Genomic DNA, 21,921 nt, shown 5'->3' with positions numbered 1-21,921 from the left:
GTCCAACATGCTACTGGGGAAGAGCGGAGGACAAGTACAAGTAGATCCAGAGCCGATGAAGCGGCTCGGCCAAAGCAGAAAGGACGCTCAGTTGCGGATATGCATGGAAGCGAAAGGAAAGTCCAATGCTGTAAAGAAAAATATTGCACAGGAACCTGGAATGTAAGAACCATGAACCTGGGTAAGTTGGATGTGGTCAAAAATGAGATGGCAAGAATAAATATTGACATCCTGGGCATCAGTGAACTAAAATGTACGGAAATGGGCAAATTCAGTTCGGATGACTATCATATCTACTACTGTGGGCAAGAAACCCGTAAAAGAAATGGAGTGGCCCTCATAGTCAACAAAAGAGTGGCGAAAGCTGTACTGGGATGCAATCTCAAAAATGATAGAATGATCTCAATACGAATCCAAGGCAGACCTTTTAACATCACAGTAATCCAAGTTTATGCACCAACTACTGGTGCTGAAGAAACTGAAATTGACCAGTTCTATGAAGACTTACAAGACCTTATAGAAGTGACACCAAAGAAGGATGTTCTTCTCATTATAGGGAATTGGAATGCTAAAGTAGGGAATCAAGAGATAAAAGGAACAACTGGCAAGTTTGGCCTTGGAGATCAAAACGAAGCAGGGCAAAGACTAATAGAGTTCTGTCAAGAGAACAAGCTGGTCATCACAAACACGCTTTTCCAACAACACAAGAGACGACTCTACACATGGACATCACCAGATGGGCAACATCGAAATCAGATTGATTATATATTCTCTGCAGCCAAAGATGGAGAAGCTCTATACAGTCAGCAAAAACAAGACCTGGAGCTGACTGTGGCTCGGATCATCAGCTTCTTATAGCAAAATTCAAGCTTAAACTGAAGAAAGTAGGAAAAACCACTGGGCCGGTAAGATACAATCTAAGACAAATCCCTTATGAATACACAGTGGAAGTGAGGAACAGGTTTAAGGATTTAGATTTGCTGGACAGAGTGCCTGAAGAACTATGGGTGGAGGCTCGCAACATTATACAGGAGGCAGCAACTAAAACCATCCCAATGAAAAAGAAATGCAAGAAAACAAAGTGGCTGTCCAACGAGGCCTTACAGATAGCGGGGGAGAGAAGGCAAGCAAAATGCGAGGGAGATAGTGAAAGATACAGGAAATTGAATGCAGATTTCCAAAGAATAGCAAGGAGAGACAAGAAGGCCTTCTTAAACGAGCAATGCAAAGAAATAGAGGAAAACAACAGAATGGGAAGAACCAGAGATCTGTTCAAGAAAATCGGAAATATGAAAGGAACATTTCGTACAAAGATTACCATAATAAAGGACAAAAGTGGTAAGGACCTAACAGAAGCAGAAGACATCAAGAAGAGGTGGCAAGAATACACAGAGGAATTATACCAGAAAGATATGGATGGCTCGTACACCCCAGGTAGTGTGGTTGCTGACCTTGAGCCAGACATCCTGGAGAGTGAAGTCAAATTGGCCTTAGAAAGCACTGCAAATAACAAGGCCAGCGGAAGTGATGGTATTCCAGCTGAACTATTTAAAATTTTAAAAGATGATGCTGTTAAGGTGTTACACTCAATATGCCAGCAAGTTTGGAAAACTCAGCAGTGGCCAGAGGATTGGAGAAGATCAGTCTACATCCCAATCCCAAAGAAGGGCAGTGCCAAAGAATGCTCCAACTACCGCACAATTGCACTCATTTCACACGCTAGCAAGGTTATGCTTAAAATTCTACAAGGAAGGCTCAAGCAGTATGTGGACCGAGAACTCCCAGAAGTGCAAGCTGGATTTAGAAGAGGCAGAGGAACCAGAGACCAAATTGCAAACATGCGCTGGATTATGGAGAAAGCTAGAGAGTTCCAGAAAGACATCTACTTTTGCTTCATTGACTATTCAAAAGCCTTTGACTGTGTCGACCACAGCAAACTATGGCAAGTTCTTAAAGAAATGGGAGTGCCTGATCACCTCATCTGTCTCCTGAGAAATCTCTATGTGGGACAAGAAGCTACAGTTAGAACTGGATATGGAACAACTGATTGGTTCAAAATTGGGAAAGGAGTACGACAAGGCTGTATAATGTCTCCCTGCTTATTTAACTTATATGCAGAATTCATCATGCGAAAGGCTGGGCTGGATGAATCCGAAGCCGGAATTAAGATTGCCGGAAGAAATATCAACAACCTCAGATATGCAGATGACACAACCTTGATGACAGAAAGTGAGGAGGAATTAAAGAACCTTTTATTGAGGGTGAAAGAGGAGAGCGCAAAATATGGTCTGAAGCTCAACATCAAAAAAACGAAGATCATGGCCACTGGTCCCATCACCTCCTGGCAAATAGAAGGGGAAGAAATGGAGGCAGTAAGAGATTTTACTTTCTTGGGCTCCATGATCACTGCAGATGGTGACAGCAGTCACGAAATTAAAAGATGCCTGCTTCTTGGGAGAAAAGCAATGACAAACCTAGACAGCATCTTAAAAAGTAGAGACATCACCTTGCCAACAAAGGTCCGTATAGTTAAAGCTATGGTTTTCCCAGTAGTGATGTATGGAAGTGAGAGCTGGATCATAAAGAAGGCTTATCGCCGAAGAATTGATGCTTTTGAATTATGGTGCTGGAGGAGACTCTTGAGAGTCCAATGGACTGCAAGAAGATCAAACGTATCCATTCTGAAGGAAATCAGCCCTGAGTGCTCACTGGAAGGACAGATCGTGAAGCTGAGGCTCCAATACTTTGGCCACCTCATGAGAAGAGAAGACTCCCTGGAAAAGACCCTGATGTTGGGAAAGATGGAGGGCACAATGAGAAGGGGATGACAGAGGATGAGATGGTTGGATGGTGTTCTTGAAGCTACCAGCATGAGTTTGATCATAATGCAGAAGGCAGTGGAGGACAGAAGTGCCTGGCATGCTCTGGTCCATGGGGTCACGAAGAGTCGGACACGACTGAACGACTAAACAACAACAACAATGATTCTGTCTCAAATTTTGTGGGAAGGACTGCAGCTCTGTGGTAGAGTGCACACTTTATTTGCAAATGGCGCAGGTTCAATCCTTGGGGTTTTGATATAGGGTAAGACTCCTGCCTGAAACCTTGGAAAGCCACTATCAGTGACCGTCAATTATACTGAGCTAGATGGATCAATGGTCTGACATGAGATAAGGCAGCTTATGCTGTGTTCAATTTCACTGCACATAAATCCCATTACAACCAAGGGGACTTCAATATGCATAACTGACTGAAGAATAGGAAAGCATATATTCTAAGGGGAGTTAATGTTAAACATGACTTGCTCAGTGAAAAGGCAAAACGTTACTCATCCAATATAACATATTGCTGTTGCTAATTTAATTTCTGGCTTTATTTCTCTTACAACACACAGTTACAAGAGATTGATTCAGTTGATCAATCAATCAATCAATCAATCAGTCAGTCAATGTTTATTATGGCAAACAGACAGCATATTAAACCAGAATTTCTGCATAATTCTCTACATAAGCAATAAAAATGATCAATATGGGATTTAACAATCAATATACTAATTGAATGTACTTGAAATATGTGTCCAGACAAATACAACATCATAAAAGTTTAAAAGAATAAGAGATTTAACTGAGAACCATATAACAATTTATGCAGCTGTGTAATCGTTTGCTTTCTGTGACTTATGACTATTGCACAAAATCTAGCTACATTTCTAGTACCATACAAATTCCAGTCAGACAAGAGGTAATTTAAATAGTATTTCTCTGCCTTTCTAAATTTGGGAATGGTCAAATTTGTCAAATATTTGGTAGGTACTGGAGCCAATCTGTTTGTCCTGAGTGTGGGACAATCAGCTTGGGCTAAGTGGTTTTGAAGTTCAATATCCTTGGGTTAGGATATTGTTGATGGAAAAACCAAAAATGAATAATTTAGTATTTAACTGGGGTAAAAACAATCGGTCCATGTGTCAGCAAGGAAGAGAGTCGTCTGTGCTTGTGGAGCTCCTTCAAAGATAGCTAGCAATTCTATACTATACTATGCTGATGCAAGACTTTAAAATATAGGCAGTATCTGAGTTACACCATGAAGTGCAAATTGACATTAATAGTAGTTAAGAAGAGAAACAAGGCAGTTTTGTACTACAGATTGTCTTATATTCATGATCAACAAATGCTGCAGCTAACATACCTTATTTATGATGCTCTCAAAGGCTTTCTGAAGTTTACTGTGAGTGGAAGAAAGTTTCCTGAAATCTCGATGTGCTTCTAAGATGGGGGTGACAATCTTGTAGACCTCATTCACAGTTTCACACAGTCCTCCCTTGCGTGAAGATATAAAATTAAAACCGGTGTCAAGTCTCTGATGACATAGACAGATTTTCAACAACAAGCTGACAGGGATTGCTTAACCCTTTTCACACCTACTATTTTTCTACTGTTGTTGCACCTTCTGGAACATGGGAGTTCCAGATTCATGTTTATCCTTGCAAACACAGAAGCAGGCTGTCAGTTGCTGCCACACATGCACTCTGTTATAGTTTTGTCAGCCAGCTCAAACAAAAGAGGAAGGCAAGGTAAAAGTGGCTAAATAAATGAATAAAAGTCCTCTCAAATCCTGACACAAGCATGGCCCTAGAGCATAGCTTTCCAAACTTTTCATGCTGGTGACACATTTTTTAGACATGCAACATTTTGTGACAAGGTAATTCAGTTTTACTAGAAAACCAGAGGTTAAACTAATCCCTTTCCAGCTTTTTTCTGGGGGACACACAGATCCCTAAACATTTTATGAATCTTTGCACTTTTGTCCATTTACTGTATTTATTTTCCCCGATTTGAACTATAAAATGGTGATTTTCTTGAGTCAAAATGAGAGTCCCCCTAAACATTTTTTTTTTTAAAAAAAGCACGAGTGGGGAGTGTGTGAGGAGAACCAGAGCTTACAGGGTTAACAGCTCATGGGGTGACGTCCTGTCCCTCAGGGTGCATACGGGTTTCTGCTTCTTTTACTTTCTGTTTTGCTACGAGGGGAGAGACAACATGTCTTCTCGCTTTCCTGGACTGCTGATTTATTATGCCGCTGTAAATAAAGCTTCTTAGATTAGAAAGAAGCTGCGTACGGAGTGTTATTCTGTATGCCTGAGATTCCTCCATACAGGTTACACCGCTGATCGCTATACTCTGGTAGAAGCCGGGAGAAGCACTGAGACGCAGTGGAAGCATGCCAGATGTTCAATTTCACAGGTTACACCGCTGATCGCTATACTCTGGTAGAAGCCGGGAGAAGCACTGAGACGCAGTGGAAGCATGCCAGATGTTCAATTTCACAGAGTGTTTATATGACACACCTACACACAGCAGCCAACACACTAACATGTTCCACAGTTTGGAAAGCTCTGCCTTAGAATATAATACTACTCACAGTGTTAAAAAGCTCTGCAGCTTGTTCCAGCAGTCCCACCAAACCATTTTCTGAGAAATACCTTCCAGAGCACACTCCATCTTCATCTGGAGACAGAACATCATCAGAAACAGCAGACTCCTCAAGCACATTGGAGGAAATATTCTAAAAAACAGAACAATTGTTTGGTTCCAAGCTATTCAACCTTTTGCTTCTGCTATTGAAGCCTAGCTGAGCGGAGTGCTCAGTACAGTTTCTGGCCATGCCCTCATTTCATGGTGGATGTTCTCTGCAGTCCCTCTGGGGGCTGTGAAGTAGTTCAGGCAATGAGGAGGGAGAAAATGAGGCATGAACCCTCCTGAAACTTTCCGGAGGTGCTAAGGCACCCACTGAGTCGTGTAATCCCATGTCTCCTACTTCAGGAGGCAGAATGGGAGCGACCTGGGAGCGAGCCTCTGCCAAGGAACGAGCCTCCTTAATTTGACTAAGGTTCCTCCGTAATTTGACTAATTGGCTAACTCATGAGGCGCTCTTGATGCAAGATATGCAAGCAGTCTGTGCTGAAAGAATCAGGACTTTTGATGGAAAGAAGCGTATATTACACTCATACCAAAGACAGAGACTGAAAAGACTCAACTTAAGAACTACCGCCCAGTATCATTACTTAATGTGGATTATAAAATTTTTGTAGACATTCTGGCAAAAAGACTGAAAAGAGTGTTGATGGAGAAGATTCATAAGGACCAAGCAGGCTTTCTCCCAAAAAGGCATTTATCAGACAACGTGAGGAACATAATAGACATTTTGGAGTTATTAGAGGTGAACATAAACACTAAAGCAGTTCTGATCTTTGTGGACGCGGAGAAAGCCTTTGACAATATTTCTTGGAGTTTTATGAAAAAGAATCTTCATGGGATGGGGGTAGGCCAAGGATTCGAGAATGGTATGGGTGCCATATACGCTGAACAAAAGGCTAAGTTGATTGTAAATAATGTGATAACTGAAGAATTTAAAATAGAAAAAGGGACACGACAGGGGTGCCCAATTTCCCCATTACTTTTTATTTCTGTTCTGGAGGTGTTGCTAAATATGATTAGAGATGACCAGCAGGTTAAAGGTGTACAGGTCGGAGCCAAACATTACAAGTTAAGGGCCTTTGCAGATGATTTAGTACTTACTTTACAAGAGCCAGACACTAGTACAAAAAGGGTGTTGGAGCTAATTCAAGAATTTGGTCAGGTGGCCGGATTTAAATTGAATAAACAAAAGACTAAAGTTTTGGAAAAAAATTTAACAGTCATGGAGAGGGAGAAGTTCCAGAATGAAACAGGTTTGACAGTGGTAAAGAAGGTGAAATACCTAGGGGTTTATTTGACATCTAAGAATTTGAACTTGTATAAAGACAATTATGAAAAATGTTGGTCGGAAATTAAAAAAGATCTAGAAATATGGTCAAATTTGAAATTGTCAATGTTAGGCCGAATTGCAGTTATTAAGATGAATGTATTGCCTAGAATGCTATTTTTGTTCCAAACATTACAAATTCTTGACAAGATAGACTGTTTCAAGAGGTGGCAGAAGGATATTTCGAAATTTGTCTGGCAGGGCAAAAAGCCCAGAATAAAATTTAAAATACTGACGGATGCAAAAGAAAGAGGGGGGTTTGCCCTGCCGGACTTAAAACTGTATTATGAAGCAGCAGCATTTTGCTGGCTGAAAGAATGGATGCTCCTCGAGAATACAGATATCTTGGACTTAGAAGGTTTTAACAATACATTTGGTTGGCATGCATATTTATGGTATGATAAAATTAAGGTGCATAGGGCCTTCAAAAATCATATTGTCAGAAAAGCATTATATAACGTTTGGATAAGATATAAAGATTTGTTGGAAAGTAAAACCCCTAGATGGTTGTCACCTTTGGAAGCTACGGCGTTGAAAAAGCTTAATATGGAAGCCGAATGGCTAAAGTATCGGGAAATTTTGGAACAAGATGGAGATAAGTTGAAGTTACAGAGTTATGAGAAATTGAAACCCAAAGTTCGAGATTGGCTCCATTATTATCAAATAATGGAGGTGTATAAACAAGACAGGAAAATTGGCTTCCAGGTGGAGAAATCAAAATTAGAAACTGAACTGTTAGAACCCAATACTAAGAACTTGTCAAGAATGTATAATCTGCTGCTGAAATGGAATACACAAGATGAAACAGTTAAATCAGCTATGATTAAGTGGGCACAGGACATTGGTCATAACATTATGTTTGCTGACTGGGAATGGTTGTGGGACACCGGTATAAAATTTACGGCATGTAATGCCTTAAAGGAAAATATTATGAAAATGATCTATAGGTGGTACATGACCCCAGTCAAGCTAGCAAAAATTTATCATTTGCCTGATAATAAGTGTTGGAAGTGTAAAGAAACTGAAGGTACTTTCTATCACCTTTGGTGGACGTGCCCGAAGATTAAGGCTTTCTGGGAAATGATATATAATGAAATGAAAAAGGTACTTAAATGTACTTTCCCGAAGAAACCAGAAGCCTTTCTCTTGGGCATTGCCGGCCAATTGGTGTTAAAGAAAGATAGAACTTTTTTTATGTATGCTACGACAGCAGCAAGAATACTCATCGCAAAGTATTGGAAGACAGAAGAAATACCCACCTTGGAAGAGTGGCAGATGAAGGTGATAGACTATATGATATTGGCTGAGATGACTGGCAGAATCCGTGAGCAGGGGAAAGAGACGGCGGAAGAAGATTGGAAGAAATTTAAAATTTATCTTAAGAACTATTATAAAATTGAGGAATGTTAAAATGTCGAGGTTTGGAGAAAGAAAAGGAGATTACAGCGACATAAGATTAAGCTGAAGAAAAGAATAAGAAAAAATATATTTGATAAAATTATTTAGAATTTGCTGAAATAATTTTGGAAATTGGGATGTAGGAAGGGGAGGTTTGGGGGAGTCCGAGAAGAGAGGGATATGAAAAAAAGTTATGAAACTATACATGTTTGTATGTCTTTTTATCTGTTTGTATTGTTTAAAACTTTTCTGTAAAATCAATAAAAAAAATTAAAAAAAAAAAAAAAGAAAGAATCAGGACTTTTGAAGGTATTTGAATGGTATTTGAGAGCTTTGAAAATCCCTGCAACAGCCAAGACCAGAGAAAGAAGAGGGCAGGATGCTTTATGTTTTCTTATGATTATTGGATGCAGTTTTCTTTCCCTCTGCCCTCCACTGCACAATGGAATGAGACATGTGTAGTCATTTGTTTCTTGGAAGAAGAAGAAGGGGAGGTAGACCTTTGATTTATGTCTTACAAGGAATTTAATATGGTTTTACTACGTTTATCCCCCCCACCTCAACTCAGAAGTGAATGGATGAAATTTATGACTACTTTCCGATGGGGCGGACTGATGAGGAGAGGCTGAATTTGAGAGAGAATGGATGCATTTTGTACTGGAGGAGAAGGCATAGTAGTGTGGTATCCAATGGCTGAAAGAAAAGTTCTGGAAGATTCGCCCTCCAAAATGTTTCACTGTGGTCTGATCACTGATCACTCCTTCAGGGTCAAATTCCACCTTGATGATAAGACAGTTGTCTTATCATTGAGATGGATTTTGACCTTGAAGGAGCACACAGATAAAACAGACACTGCAATATAACACTCAACTAGGTAAAGATTTATGAATAGAACAAAGAGCAAGAGGACTTAGGTTGGAATAAGACACCAAAGTCTAGAAACAAAGATTAACGGAAACACATATGTTGTTATGGATTATATATACTTAGGTTTAATTTAGCTATTTGTTGTTTGCAGGGCTCTAAAGGGGCAGCTGAATTAATAATATTGGCAAGTGTGAAGTAATGTCAACTAGAGAGTAAGTGAGAACTGATGGAGCAGTGGGGGTACATCTTGGACATATCCTATATCAAGAGCAGGAAACCATTTTTCAAGAAACTGTATTAAATTGAATTAATTTGGTCTGATTTGTAATTCAGAAAATAAATAAAAATAATTGGCAAAAAAGAGTGGTCAGTACCTGTGTGGCCCATCTTACACAATCAGGACATTACATTTATCAACCTGGTACCTTATATTTTGGACTGCAATTCCCACCATCCACAGCTAACAAGGGCAATCGTCAGGGATGATGGGAGTTGTCATTCAACAAAAACAAGTGGAGGGCACCAGGGGAACGCTCACTTACACAAATAACAATTGTCTGTTTTTACCTGAAAGCTGACACTGCCAACTGGCAGGTAACTATGATCTTCCAGCATGCTCAGGTATTCAGCAACAAGAGCAGCAGCATGAACTAGACACATGGCAGCCTCTGTGTAACATTTTTTCTTAGCATGCTTCTCTGCCATGTTTTGGAGCCAGGTCAACCTTAAGTCAGGTGATGTCTGATATCCTTTGGCAATTCTAATAACAGAGCATAAAAGATGTATCTTTCATTTGTCTTGGGGTTAAATTAAAAGCACTTCCTTTTCTTTTGTGGAGATGCCACATCATTTGCTAGGTTTTAATTCTTACAGAGAATTGTGGATTTGAAGATAGCAGAAGCCTAACTAAATATTCTCTACAGCAAGGTTTACCAAACTTGGTTCTCCAGCTGTTTTTGGTCCACAACTCCCTCCATCCCTAGCTAGCAGGACCAGTGGTCAGGGATGATGGCAATTGTAGTCTAAAAACAGCTGGAGACCCAAGTTTGGGATGTTGTTGTTGTTTAGTCGTTTAGTCGTGTCCAACTCTTCGTGACCTCATGGACCAAAGGACACCAGGCACTCCTGTCTTCAAGTTTGGGATCCTCTGCTCTATAGCATTGTAAATACTTCATTTGTTCCACCAAACCTGGCATTACTTTTACTAATAAATGACTCTGACACTACAGAATTCCTTTCCAAGCACCTCCTTTCTAATACTTTCCATAATATTCTCTCTTTGTTCTCTTTAGATAGATTAGGAAAGAAAAATTATAAAAAATATTTTCAGACCTGCTAATATTGAGTTATTGTCAATGTGTAACATCCCAGGCAAAAACTGACTGAGTAGAAACGCTGCTAGAGAACCTATGTGGTGGATACAGAATGATCCAAGCTACACTGTGTATGCACATGCACATCTCTCTGGTCCTACCATCCCATTTTCAGAACAAGAGGGGAACAAGCAGATCACCAAGTGGGGTGTAACTGCACGGTTGCCGTTCACAGAAAAGTGGTCCCACATCTGTAGGGTAACATTTAAAGGAATCTTGATATTATTCACAGTAAAGGGACTACGAGAAGGCACACACCAACACAAAGCTTGGCCCCATCATGTTGACTTTCTCACTAACAAAATATCTGGGTCAAAATGTTTATCTACACTAAACCTGGTTAAATAGGCATTAACCCAGGATTTCATTCCCCATGGAATCTGATAACCACCATTTTCTAAATGGGCATAGAGATATTGTATAGAGAATTCCCAGGACTGTTTGTCAGAAGCCAAGGTACTGATAACTGATATAAATCTGTCATTGATGTATGCCCTTAATTGCACAGCAGATATTTTGTTTTTGACAAATTTAAATCTGAAAGGTTCTGCATCATTCATCGGAAATTGCTCAAGAGAAATATTAGTGAGCTCAACCTGTACATAAGATCCATGAGCATCTCTGGATCTTCCTGAAACTCTCGCATTTTCACTGTGTCTGACAATATGCTGTTCAGATTATACAACAGCTCTTCCACCTAAGCAAACAAACAAGTCCAACATTAAAATGAACAAATTACTGATGTGCAAATAAATATATATTTTTTCATAATGAATATTTGAAAAGTCATATTTATGATGGAATTTTATTTTGAATATTTGTTTATTGCAGGGGTAGTCAACCTTTTATACCTACCGCCCACTAATGCATCTTTCTTGATGGTAAAATTTCCTTACCGCCCACCAGTGCTCTGTGGAAGGAAGATTCAGCTTGTGCCATAGAACCCCCTACTGCCCACCTAGAATCCTGAAATGCCCACTATTGGGTGGTAGGGACCAGGTTGACAACCCCTGGTTTATTGCATTATCATATCTTTCCCCCCATTTTATCCTCACAACAACACTATGAGGCAGTCGAAATAAAATAAAATAAATTAAATTAAAAAATTCCTTTCAGTAGCACTTTAGAGCCCAACTAAGTTAGTTATTGGTATGAGCTTTCATGTGCATGCACACTTCTTCAGATACCTATGAGGCAGGTTAGGCTGAGAGATTGTGGCTCAAGGCTCAAGGTCACCCAATGACTTTCATAGCTGAGCAGGGATTTTAACCCTGTTCTCCCAGGTCTTTGTCCAACACTCTAACCATGGCAGTACATTACACTACACTGGCTCTCTTTGTTGGGTTAATCTACAAAAATGGCATATCGTAATATTTTTTCTGAAGTGTTCAATTTGTGACAATTATGAAATTTGGGAAGTGGGCAACAACTAGATAATGTGGTAGACCTGCAAGTAAACACAACTACCATCCTTAAGGTTTCAGAACTGAATGATTCACTACACCAAGGATGTCAGAAAGCAAAGACTCAGCAAAGTTAATGCCATTATCCATCAGAGCCTTTTGTCAGCAATTCCACAACTAGATTCTGGTTGGGTAGATCTTTCAATGTTCAGTGCTGGTTCTTTGCTCTCCTCCTCCTTACCATTGTTGCCACCCTGCCTCTGAGACAATCCACAGAGGACGAGACATGCAGAGTTTTCAAGGACTTCTGGTTTGGCTGTGTCCCGAAACAGATCACTCGGAGATGAGCGCTATTGGGGGGGGTGCTGGGGTGACGCGAGGGCAAAGCACACCCCAATATGCTCAAGAGGGTGTCTTGAGCCCCAAAGAGAAAGCAACAGTGGCGCAAAAAGGGACAAAGGGTTGGCAGTGAGCCCACATTGGGAGCATGGGTCTTGGTAGGTTGCCAGAGAATGTTGACCTCTGATAACGGGTCCTGCTTCTTCTCCCTTGGGCTGGGAGCAAGACACAAAATGGTTATCCAGGTGGTTCTGGTAGCTCTGTATGATCAGCTTTCCTTCCGTCCGTCCTCCCTCACATGAATGCCAGCTGATTTTTGTGAGCATACAAATAATTAACTTTTGTCCAGTAACCTACTCAAATTTTGCACTAAAGTAGCAAAATGCCTTACCTGTCCCGGGAAGAGAGTTGGCTGCATGTCTACATCTTCCTCTGCATATGCCAAAATAGTTCGTAAAGACTTTCTGAGATACTCCTCGTTAAAATCTGATGCTTTACCAACCAGAGAAGCCAATGACATTGTCACTTGCATTTTGACTCTTGCAAAGTTCTTTTAAAAAACAGAAAAGGGAGTGTCAGATTGTACAAATGAAATGTATTGTACTGATTTTCCGTTAGCTGGTTTTTGTTTGCATGAAATTTAAACCTCCCTTTGGCTTAGACAGAATTTGTTATAATGGATTAAATAAGCCCCACTAAAATAAATGGGATTTCCTTCCAAATAGTCATGGCATTATGAAAACTACTCTTAGTTCAATTTGTGGAACAAATAAAATTCAGTTTCATAGGCACTGGGAATCTCACTAATTCTTTTTTTTAAGTTTTTATTTATTTTCATGGTACAGAAGATAAATTTTGTGAAAACAATTGTTACAACATTAAACAACAAATAACTTGTCCTGATGAAATTACAGACTTTTATCATGCCATGTGTTAAAGTTTCATTTGATTACTCTAAGAGTCTGAACAATTTATGTATTCAATAAACGTTTGTTATATGTTATAAAAGGATTGTGGATTGTGTTTGCCCTTTGCTGCTCTCACCTGGCATGCTATTGGCCATACTCTGTCATACCAAGAGCCATACTTTTGGCCATACTTTGTTATACCAAGAATCAATGTTCAGCCCAACACCAGTTTTCCAACATCTGGCTATCATACAGGCGGTAGTCAATAGAAAGAGGTCATCTTCAGGATAATCATGAGCAGATGGGATCCTAAGCCCAAGTACTGCTGGTGCAGGGGACATTTCAATTGTTTTGTTGTATATCAAGCTTGTTTCTTTGAAGACAGCATTCCAGAAAGATTTGATGATGTCACAACCCCACCACATATGTAAATATGCACCTTTAGTAAATATGCACATGCCCTCCAACAATTGGGATTGACTTCCTTACATATTCAGGATAGCCTGCAGAAGTTTTAATGAGGCTTCCCTTATTTTTGCAGAAACTCGCTGATTTATTCTGAGCTTCCCAAAGTAAGAGTGAGTTTAATAAACCAGATCAAATAAGAAATGTACAAATCTGTCAGTTTTGATTTTTCTCAGTTTCTCATTCTTAAATTAAGTTTGCTACATTTTCATATCAGTTTCATATCAGTTTGCAGTTTATAATAATAATAATAATAATAATTTATTATTTATACCCCGCCCATCTGGCTGGGTTTCCCCAGCCACTCTGGGCGGCTTCCAAAAGAATATTAAAATACAATGATACATCAAACATTAAAAGCTTCCCTAAACAGGGCTGCCTTCAGATGTCTTCTAAAAGTCTGGTAGTTGTTGTTCTCTTTGACATCTGGTGGGAGGGCGTTCCACAGGGAGGGCGCCACTACCGAGAAGGCCCTCTGCCTGGTTCCCTGTAACTTGGCTTCTCGTAGTGAGGGAACCGCCAGAAGGCCCTCGGTGCTGGACCTCAGTGTCCGGGTAGAACGATGGAGGTGGAGACGCTCCTTCAGGTATACTGGACCGAGGCCGTTTAGGGCTTTAAAGGTCAGCACCAACACTTTGAATTGTGCTCGGAAACGTACTGGGAGCCAATGTAGGTCTTTCAAGACCGGTGTTATATGGTCTCGGCGGCCGTTCCCAGTCACCAGTCTGGCTGCTGCATTCTGGATTAGTTGTAGTTTCCGGGTCACCTTCAAAGGTAGCCCCACGTAGAGTGCATTGCAGTAGTCCAAGCGGGAGATAACCAGAGCATGCACCACTCTGGCAAGGCAGTCCGCGGGCAGATAGGGTCTCAGCCTACGTACCAGATGGAGCTGGTACACAGCTGCCCTGGACACGGATTTAACCTGTGCCTCCATGGACAGCTGTGAGTCCAAAATGACTCCCAGGCTGCGCATCTGGTCCTTCAGGGGCACGGTTACCCCATTCAGGACCAGGGAATCCCTCACACCTGCCCGCCTCCTGTCCCCCAGAAACAGTACTTCTGTCTTGTCAGGATTCAATCTCAATCTGTTTGATTTTCTTCTAATCTAATATACATATTTTAATGTAATTTCCCCAAATGTACCCATTTTTGCAAAGCAAATTCCTCTAATATGCAGTTTTGTTCATTACCTTCACAAATGCATGTATCTTTTTCTCCTAACACATGCATATTTGTATGCATTAATTGACTGGATAACTGCATTGAAACATTTGGCAAGTGTGAATTTCAAGGGATAGCTGTGTTTCAACTCTCATATAGTTTCAGAAAGTGCAGGTTAGGAAGGTTTCCCTTTAAATGCAAACTGAATTGAATCTTTTCCTCCTTCCATAATCAATAGTAATAACAAGTTAAAATGAGGTTACATCATTAAAATGTTACTTCTTCTCAAACCAAAGGCTACTAGACTATTAGTCTCCCTTCCTGTAATGGTTGGGTCTCTCCCACAGAAGCGAGTCAACTCCGGCAGTAATTAACTCAAGTTTATTGCTCAAGACACACAAATCACTCTGGAACTCAGTCACTCAGTGACTACTTCCAAATTAGCTGTTGCCAAGTCTGAGTTCTGCCCCTTCCTGGTCCCCACTTTCGCTTCCTTACCTGTTCACACCTCTCATTAATTCTTGTGCACATCATCAGATGGGCTACTTCCGGTGGCCCTCCCTCTGAGTCCGAGCTTAAACTGTCAGTCTTCCCCCTTGAACTTCCCCCTTCCTTCTTCTTGTTCTCGGAGCTCAGGCTTCTACTGCTACTAGACTGCTCCTCCTGCCTAATTACCTCCTCCTCTCCCCCTCTGTCAGCAATGGGATGCAGCTGACACTCTCCTATCTTCTTTCAATTACAGGTTCCAGTTTACTCTTAACGGTTTGCATGCATACTGTTTTTAATGTATCATATAGTTCCATATTATGGGATTCAGAGTTACAAATCCTATACATGAAGGCCAAAAAACTTGGGCCAGTGCAGCCTCATCATATATGGTATCCCTCAAACTGCATAGAGCTGCACAGTGTAGCATGGGCAGGCCATTTTCGGAAATAACTTCTACTAATATAAAGTAATTATATCAGGCAAACAGACAATGAAGTAGAATATACAATGGTACCTTGGGTTAAGAACTTAATTCATTCCGGAGGTCTGTTCTTAACCTGAAACTGTTCTTAACCTGAAGCACCACTTTAGCTAATGGGGCCTCCTGCTGCTGCTGCACCGCCGCTGCACGATTTCTGTTCTCATCCTGAAGCAAAGTTCTTAACCCGAGGTACTATTTCTGGGTTAGCGGAGTCTGTAACCTGAAGCGTATGTAATGTGAGGTACCACTGTTATGTAATTATTCTGTGGGAAAACAAAATAAATGCAAACACTGAATCTGTGATTTAGGCTGTGAGTATCTAAGGAAGTATCTTACACTTATGCAGCTGAAGCTGTATCTCATAAGGAGGTAAAGAGTAGCACAGGCTTGAATCCGAGTGGTATCCATGCTGCTGCTGCAGTGCTGAAGGAGTCTTTGACACAGGTCAGCACACTGCTCCACTTCCTCTTCAAAGAACAACTCTCCAAACTAAAGGAAGCAGAAGAAAAGACTGTAAGATGGTGTCATCATAAGAGCTTTAAAATGACCAGGTAGTAGCGAGAGGATTTTTTTAAAAGTTGCCTCTGTGCCTTCTGAAACAAGGGGTACCTCACCCAGGGGTTCAGAACCTGTGGTCCTCCAGATGTTGCTGGACTAGCCCTAGAGACCAGCCCTAGAGACCATGGCCTTTAGTGAGGGAAGATTGGAATTGGAGTCCAATGGAAGGTCACCCTGTATGGTGACCTGTGCCAGGAAAGTGACAAGGGCAGTGCAACCGTATTGATTCTCCATCTCTTCTGAAAGAAGTTCAGAGTCACAACAAGCGAGAGGACCCTTTTAGAGGCAGCCCTTCATTTAAAGAATGTTCTCCTCAGAGATGCTTGCCTGACACCATCTTTGATATCATTTAAGAACAAAGCAAAAACTTTTCTGTATCAGATGTTTGAATGTTATTGCTCTTGGGAATGGCTGCAGTACTTAGTTTATTTTGTGATAATCATGTCATGGTTGTGGAAGATTTTGGTGTATGATGGTTTTGATGGCTTCACCAAATTCACTACTTAATCAATTTAACTTGATATTTAATGTATTTTTTTTTATAAAAAAGGAAAATTACATTAAATATCAAGTTAAATTAATTAACATTTTTTGTATTGCTCATTGCCTTGAGATGTCTCAGTATAAGGCAATTCATAAATTTTATTAGATCTAATCTAATGATATAGGAACATCAAGTCAGCAGTGATGACTGCCAGTTTTGGATTCTTCATGTTCTGCAGCAGCAAGAAGAATTCATCAGTCCAGATTACGGTTCCAAAGAGGCACCACAACATCAGACGCTGTACAAACACAGCACACATCAGATATAACTCCCTTGGCCAGGCAGTTCTACTGAAATACATTATATATAATGCACAGCAAGATGCTGTGACAAGCTGGAAGCTTGAGAAGGGAGGAGGAGCTACTCCTTATACTTCTTTCTTCTTCTAAGAGATGTGTTGCATGTTGTGAGTTTTAACTACATGCATGACATTCTGAAAAAATGTTTTTAATTACAGAACAGTTTCATAAATACAATAAAACAAAAAATGATTCTGATAAGCTGGCATGTGGGAGAGCTCAGCTAGCAGAGCATGAGACTCTCAATCTCAGGGTCATGGGCTTGAGCCCCACACTGGGCAAATGATTCCTGCATTGCAGGGAGTTAGACCACATAGTCCTCATGGTCCCTTCCAACTCTACTGTTCTATCACCAAGAAGACAGGTAAGAATGAACGTTTGTACAATAGGCACAGCCACCATCCCTTGTTGCTGTAAACTGGTAAGACAATTCCACTATACCAGATATTCTGTTTGCTTATTTCTCTGGCTATCCTAACATTGCTGAAATTCTTTGGATTTCATTGTCAAAGGAAAATGAACTATGCATACCTATGGTGCATGGTTAACTATTTACAATGGTGGCATAAAACACAGTGTCAAGTCATTTTGTCTAGAAGACAGATCTCTTCAATGGTACAGTAATTTTAATTGCAAGAGAGATTGTACAGATAACATGAAATAAGAGCTTAATCATGAATTTCAAAACAACTAATGGCACTGCTCTGTAACTTGTTAACCAAGTCATATTTCAGGCAACACTGGCTCTTATTTAGAAAGGCTATCCTGAGATTTTACATTTACATTTACACCTATACAATATATTTCTTAAGAACCACCCTGATGGATCAGACCAAAGGCCAACTACTCCTAGATCTTTCCCACAGGGGCCAATGAGATGCCTCCAGCAAGTTCTCAAGCAGGGCACGAGGGCAAGAGCCCATCTCATACTGTTTTACCAACCCAACTGGTACGTAGAAATATGTTGCCTCTGATTCTGGAGGTCGCATATAGCCATCACAGTCATCAACAGCTGAATCTGGTGGCACTACGTGAATATGTGCTTCCTTTGGTCTGTCCTGAACCTCCCGCTATTCAGTTTCACTGGATGACAACATTTCCTAGTATTATTCTCTATCACAGATACTTTTTTAAGTCTTTAACATGTCCCTCCTTCCTCTTCTTTTCTCTAAGCTAAGAAGGTTGTATCCTTTCCACAAAGCTGAGCTGCTCCACCCAATGACCTTTTTCTACAACACTGGGTATGTACAATTTCTTCAGAGGTTTATTCCTAACAATAAAACATTTGCAGGATGGTAAATGTAGCTAATGAGTTGTCTCTTGAACTTCACCTTGAAGACAACTAAGCAAGCCATTACATAAAATGTTGCCCAGGTTTGTATTCTGGTTTTTCTTTCTTTCTGAGGATGGATCACAAGGCCTGTCTTTCTCTGCTATTTTAAAATTTAAAGAAATCTAAGTAATAACCCATCAATCTTATTCTATCTCATTTTCTGCCATGTGTACCACAGCAACTCAAACTCTGGAAACAGAAGTCTCCACTCACTGAGTTATCAAATGCATGTACAATTTTGTGAAAAGGTTACCTTGAGGGCTCTTGCACAGGGATAACAGTGCAATGTTTTGAGAGTATCACAAGGGGTTTGAACTTCAATAATGTGCCCTTCAGGATCCTAACAAAGAACCTGATAACATAAGTAAGCCAAGTACTTACCTTGACAATTAATGCTCGGAGAGTAGCAAAGCAATGAGTCAAGTAGGTTGTGCTCTGATCACAGGTCAAAGAATTTACAAGGACTTTCAACACACCTCCCAAGACATTATCTCTGCAATCCATAGCTGAAGTCGCCTACATCACAGAAGAGGATTCTTAAAAAACAGATACAGATGGGTAGCCGTGTTGGTCTGCCATAGTCGAAATAGAAAAATTCCTTCCTGTAGCACCTTAAAGACCAACTAAGTTAGTTCTTGGTATAAGCTTTCGTGTGCAAGTGTGCTTGCACACGAAAGCTTATACCAAGAACTAACTTAGTTGGTCTTTAAGGTGCTACAGGAAGGAATTTTTCTATTAAAAAACAGAGTTTATGCTATACTAGTGCCAGTCTTGACACAATAAGATAGCCCTAAGCAATAGACAGAAATTACCTTGATGCTTTTCATAGTAGAGGGGAGAAGGCATATAGCTACAAAAGATTTGTTAAGAGTGTATTCACATACAGGGATTTTCAAGCATTACATTCAATGAGTGTAATGATCTAAGACCCAGAAGTCAATGGGACTTGAGGAAACCTGTGTAGTACTCTCTGTGGACTCTCCTGAACAGCAAACTGAAAGATGCAATTTCGTATTATCTGAAAGTATAGGGTGGTAGGAATAGCATGAAAACAATTTACTCTTAACAATTGGGCAATAAGCAAAGAATCATTTTTAAAATTTCGACATATAGCAATTAAATATACCGTGTACTACAACAAAAACAGAGGCAGAAAGAAAGCCTCCCTTTCCAAGGGTAGAGGAATTTGTATGCAGCCAGTTTCTCACCTGGATGATGTTCTCTTGCATGTCTAGAATAATCAGATTAGCTTCTGTGGCTAGGTTCCCACTAACCAACACTTCTTGGTCAATCTCAGCTTTTGTTCTAGGAGCATGACAAATCAAGTTACCAAATTAATTCATTAATCAAGTTGCCTCTTACTTTAGCGTACTAGGCTTTAGAAACAGGACCTACACTAACCCTGAAACTGCAATGCTGGGTCTACTTTTAGTTTATCATCAGAAATATTTATCTTCTTTGTTTCTCTTTTATTCGGCTCAGATGCTGTGATCCATGGTTAAACAAGTTTAACAGAATTAGTTAAACCCTTTCATAAGAAGGATTGGGGCAGCTGCGTTTGGTGGTAGATGCTAGTGACACTGACATGGTGGAAGACAATTTGGTGTATGCCAGCCTGTCCAGCACCCCTGAAATTTGCTGCCATTAGGTACATGACATGGGTGGGATATTGTAAGGCTTGGGTCTCTCCCACACAAACGAGATGGCTCTGGCAGTTAATTATTTCAGATTTATTGGCACTTTTTAAAATAATAGTTTTTATTAAGTTTTCCATTTTAAGAATCCAATCAAATCACATTAAATATTCCAAATTATACAAATACATATCATAAAGTCCAAATATTTTGCCAAATTATAATTTTTTTGTTGGTTCGAGGTCAGTGGGGTCCAATCATCTCATATTCCTACTGCTTTAAGTGTCCACAAGTCCCTTCTTTAAATCTTCTTGTTATTATCCTTCTTCTTTAATAGCCTCTGAGTTCCATTCACAGGTGAGCTGAAACGAGCATTATTATGTCTCTGTGTGAACTTTGTGATGACTATCCCTTTTTCTTTTTTTCTTTTTGCAGCTGGTAAGTCTTTTGTTTGCAGTATATCCTCATGCGCTGGTATTTATGCCGAATCCATCCGAAAGTCCTTCTCGGGTGGCAGGCGCCATCTTTTCTCAGTTCCGATGAAATAGAGTCTAGGCGTTTGCTCGTTAATTTTCTCAGAAAAGTTGCACCAAACATTAGTCTTTCCAGGGGAGGTTTGCCAAATCGAACTTGAAATACAGATATAATAACAAAGTAAAAGCTCGCCTCCCCCTTTGACTATCAATCTCTGCAACATAGTCTGTCTCATAATGACGGATCCCGATTAAATAGTGCGTCACAAGACAGTCTTTTTATCTTCTTCCAAATATTTCGAAAAACAAAGGCTTTAGTTAATATTTTTATTTCCACAGACTTTATTTTCCAATCTCACTTGCTATAGGTAGTATGACGGTTCTTTGGGGGGGGGGATTTGTTAGGTAGTATCGTAGAAGAAGAAGAAAGTTTTATCCCCCCTCCTTTTCGTTCCATTTCAACATACTGGCTTAGATGTTGTTCTTTGATGTTATCTTCTTTCCAATCCATCACTCTTAGTGTCTCAGTGGCTGGCTTAATTAGCAGATAAAGTACCCCTCCTTTCCTTGAAGCATGTCCAATAAATCTTATATCCAATCTTTTATCTTAAGAAATGGAACTTGGAGCGCTCACAGAGACAGCGTCCAGGAGATCCGAGCTCGCTTGAGGGCTTTCCATCCAGTGCCCTCACCCCCTCTTTCTTTTTGAACTCGGGGGTGATTTATGGGCAGCCGCGGATGAGACTGCGTCTTCCCTTCCACCGGGAAGAATCTAGGGAGGCTGATTACTCCCATCTCAGCCTCTTAATTACCTCGTGTGAGCTGGAGAGATGGTATTGTCGGTCATCTTCCAAGGCGCCCCTAGCGGAACCCGATTTATTGCCACTTTTAAAAGCTCCGGTTGGCGCTCCGCTAATTTCAGTTCCTCTGATGACCCAGTTGCCGGAACTAAGCTCCACCCCCTTTCCCCCCAACAGGAAAAATGCCACCTTCTCTTCTGGGTAGTTTCGCTTCTCATTTAATCTCGTTATTCTACGAGATCTGGGAGACTGTACTCCCCCTAAATCTGTGTCTGCATCAGTATCTGAGCTCTGCAGCTGTATTCCTGCTCTCTGTGTTTCTCCTTCCTCTGTGTGCACAAAGATCGAATTCCTTTTGCTAATTCCCCCTCTCCTCTTAGGAATTCTCTCTGTTCTTCCACTGTCTCTGTTTCTGTCCTGTCAGAGAGTCCCGTTCTCTGACAGATAGGGTGCCTTGTCTGGATTTACAAAGCATGGTTATGATAACTCTGGTTTATCATGAAGTCTAAAATTGACAAACCACCTGAAAGGTGTGGGCCGAGAGAATGAAACACTGCAATACTGACAAGAGGTACCTCCACCATAGATTTATTAT

At 40.5% G+C, this 21,921-nt stretch overlaps 1 protein-coding gene across 4 annotated transcripts in view; it reads right to left on the bottom strand.

The window, feature by feature from the left end:
• The window catches only part of DOCK8 (dedicator of cytokinesis 8), a 145,493-nt gene that overhangs the window by 22,143 nt on the left and 101,429 nt on the right, over positions 1-21,921 (bottom strand). For all 4 annotated transcript variants that reach the window (XM_080972197.1, XM_080972196.1, XM_080972199.1 and 1 more), the window contains 8 exons: positions 19,628-19,724; positions 18,801-18,935; positions 16,022-16,174; positions 12,573-12,731; positions 11,036-11,136; positions 9,634-9,826; positions 5,419-5,562; positions 4,186-4,317 (listed from right to left, as the gene is read on the bottom strand). In XM_080972197.1, the coding sequence (XP_080828323.1) occupies positions 4,186-4,317; positions 5,419-5,562; positions 9,634-9,826; positions 11,036-11,136; positions 12,573-12,731; positions 16,022-16,174; positions 18,801-18,935; positions 19,628-19,724 (1,114 nt within the window). The remainder of the gene's footprint in view (positions 1-4,185; positions 4,318-5,418; positions 5,563-9,633; positions 9,827-11,035; positions 11,137-12,572; positions 12,732-16,021; positions 16,175-18,800; positions 18,936-19,627; positions 19,725-21,921) is intronic.

The sequence above is a fragment of the Podarcis pityusensis genome, assembly GCF_964106645.2.
Source record: "Podarcis pityusensis genome assembly, chromosome: 11".
NCBI lineage: Eukaryota > Metazoa > Chordata > Lepidosauria > Squamata > Lacertidae > Podarcis > Podarcis pityusensis.
This window is presented reverse-complemented; position numbering and strand designations above follow the sequence as displayed.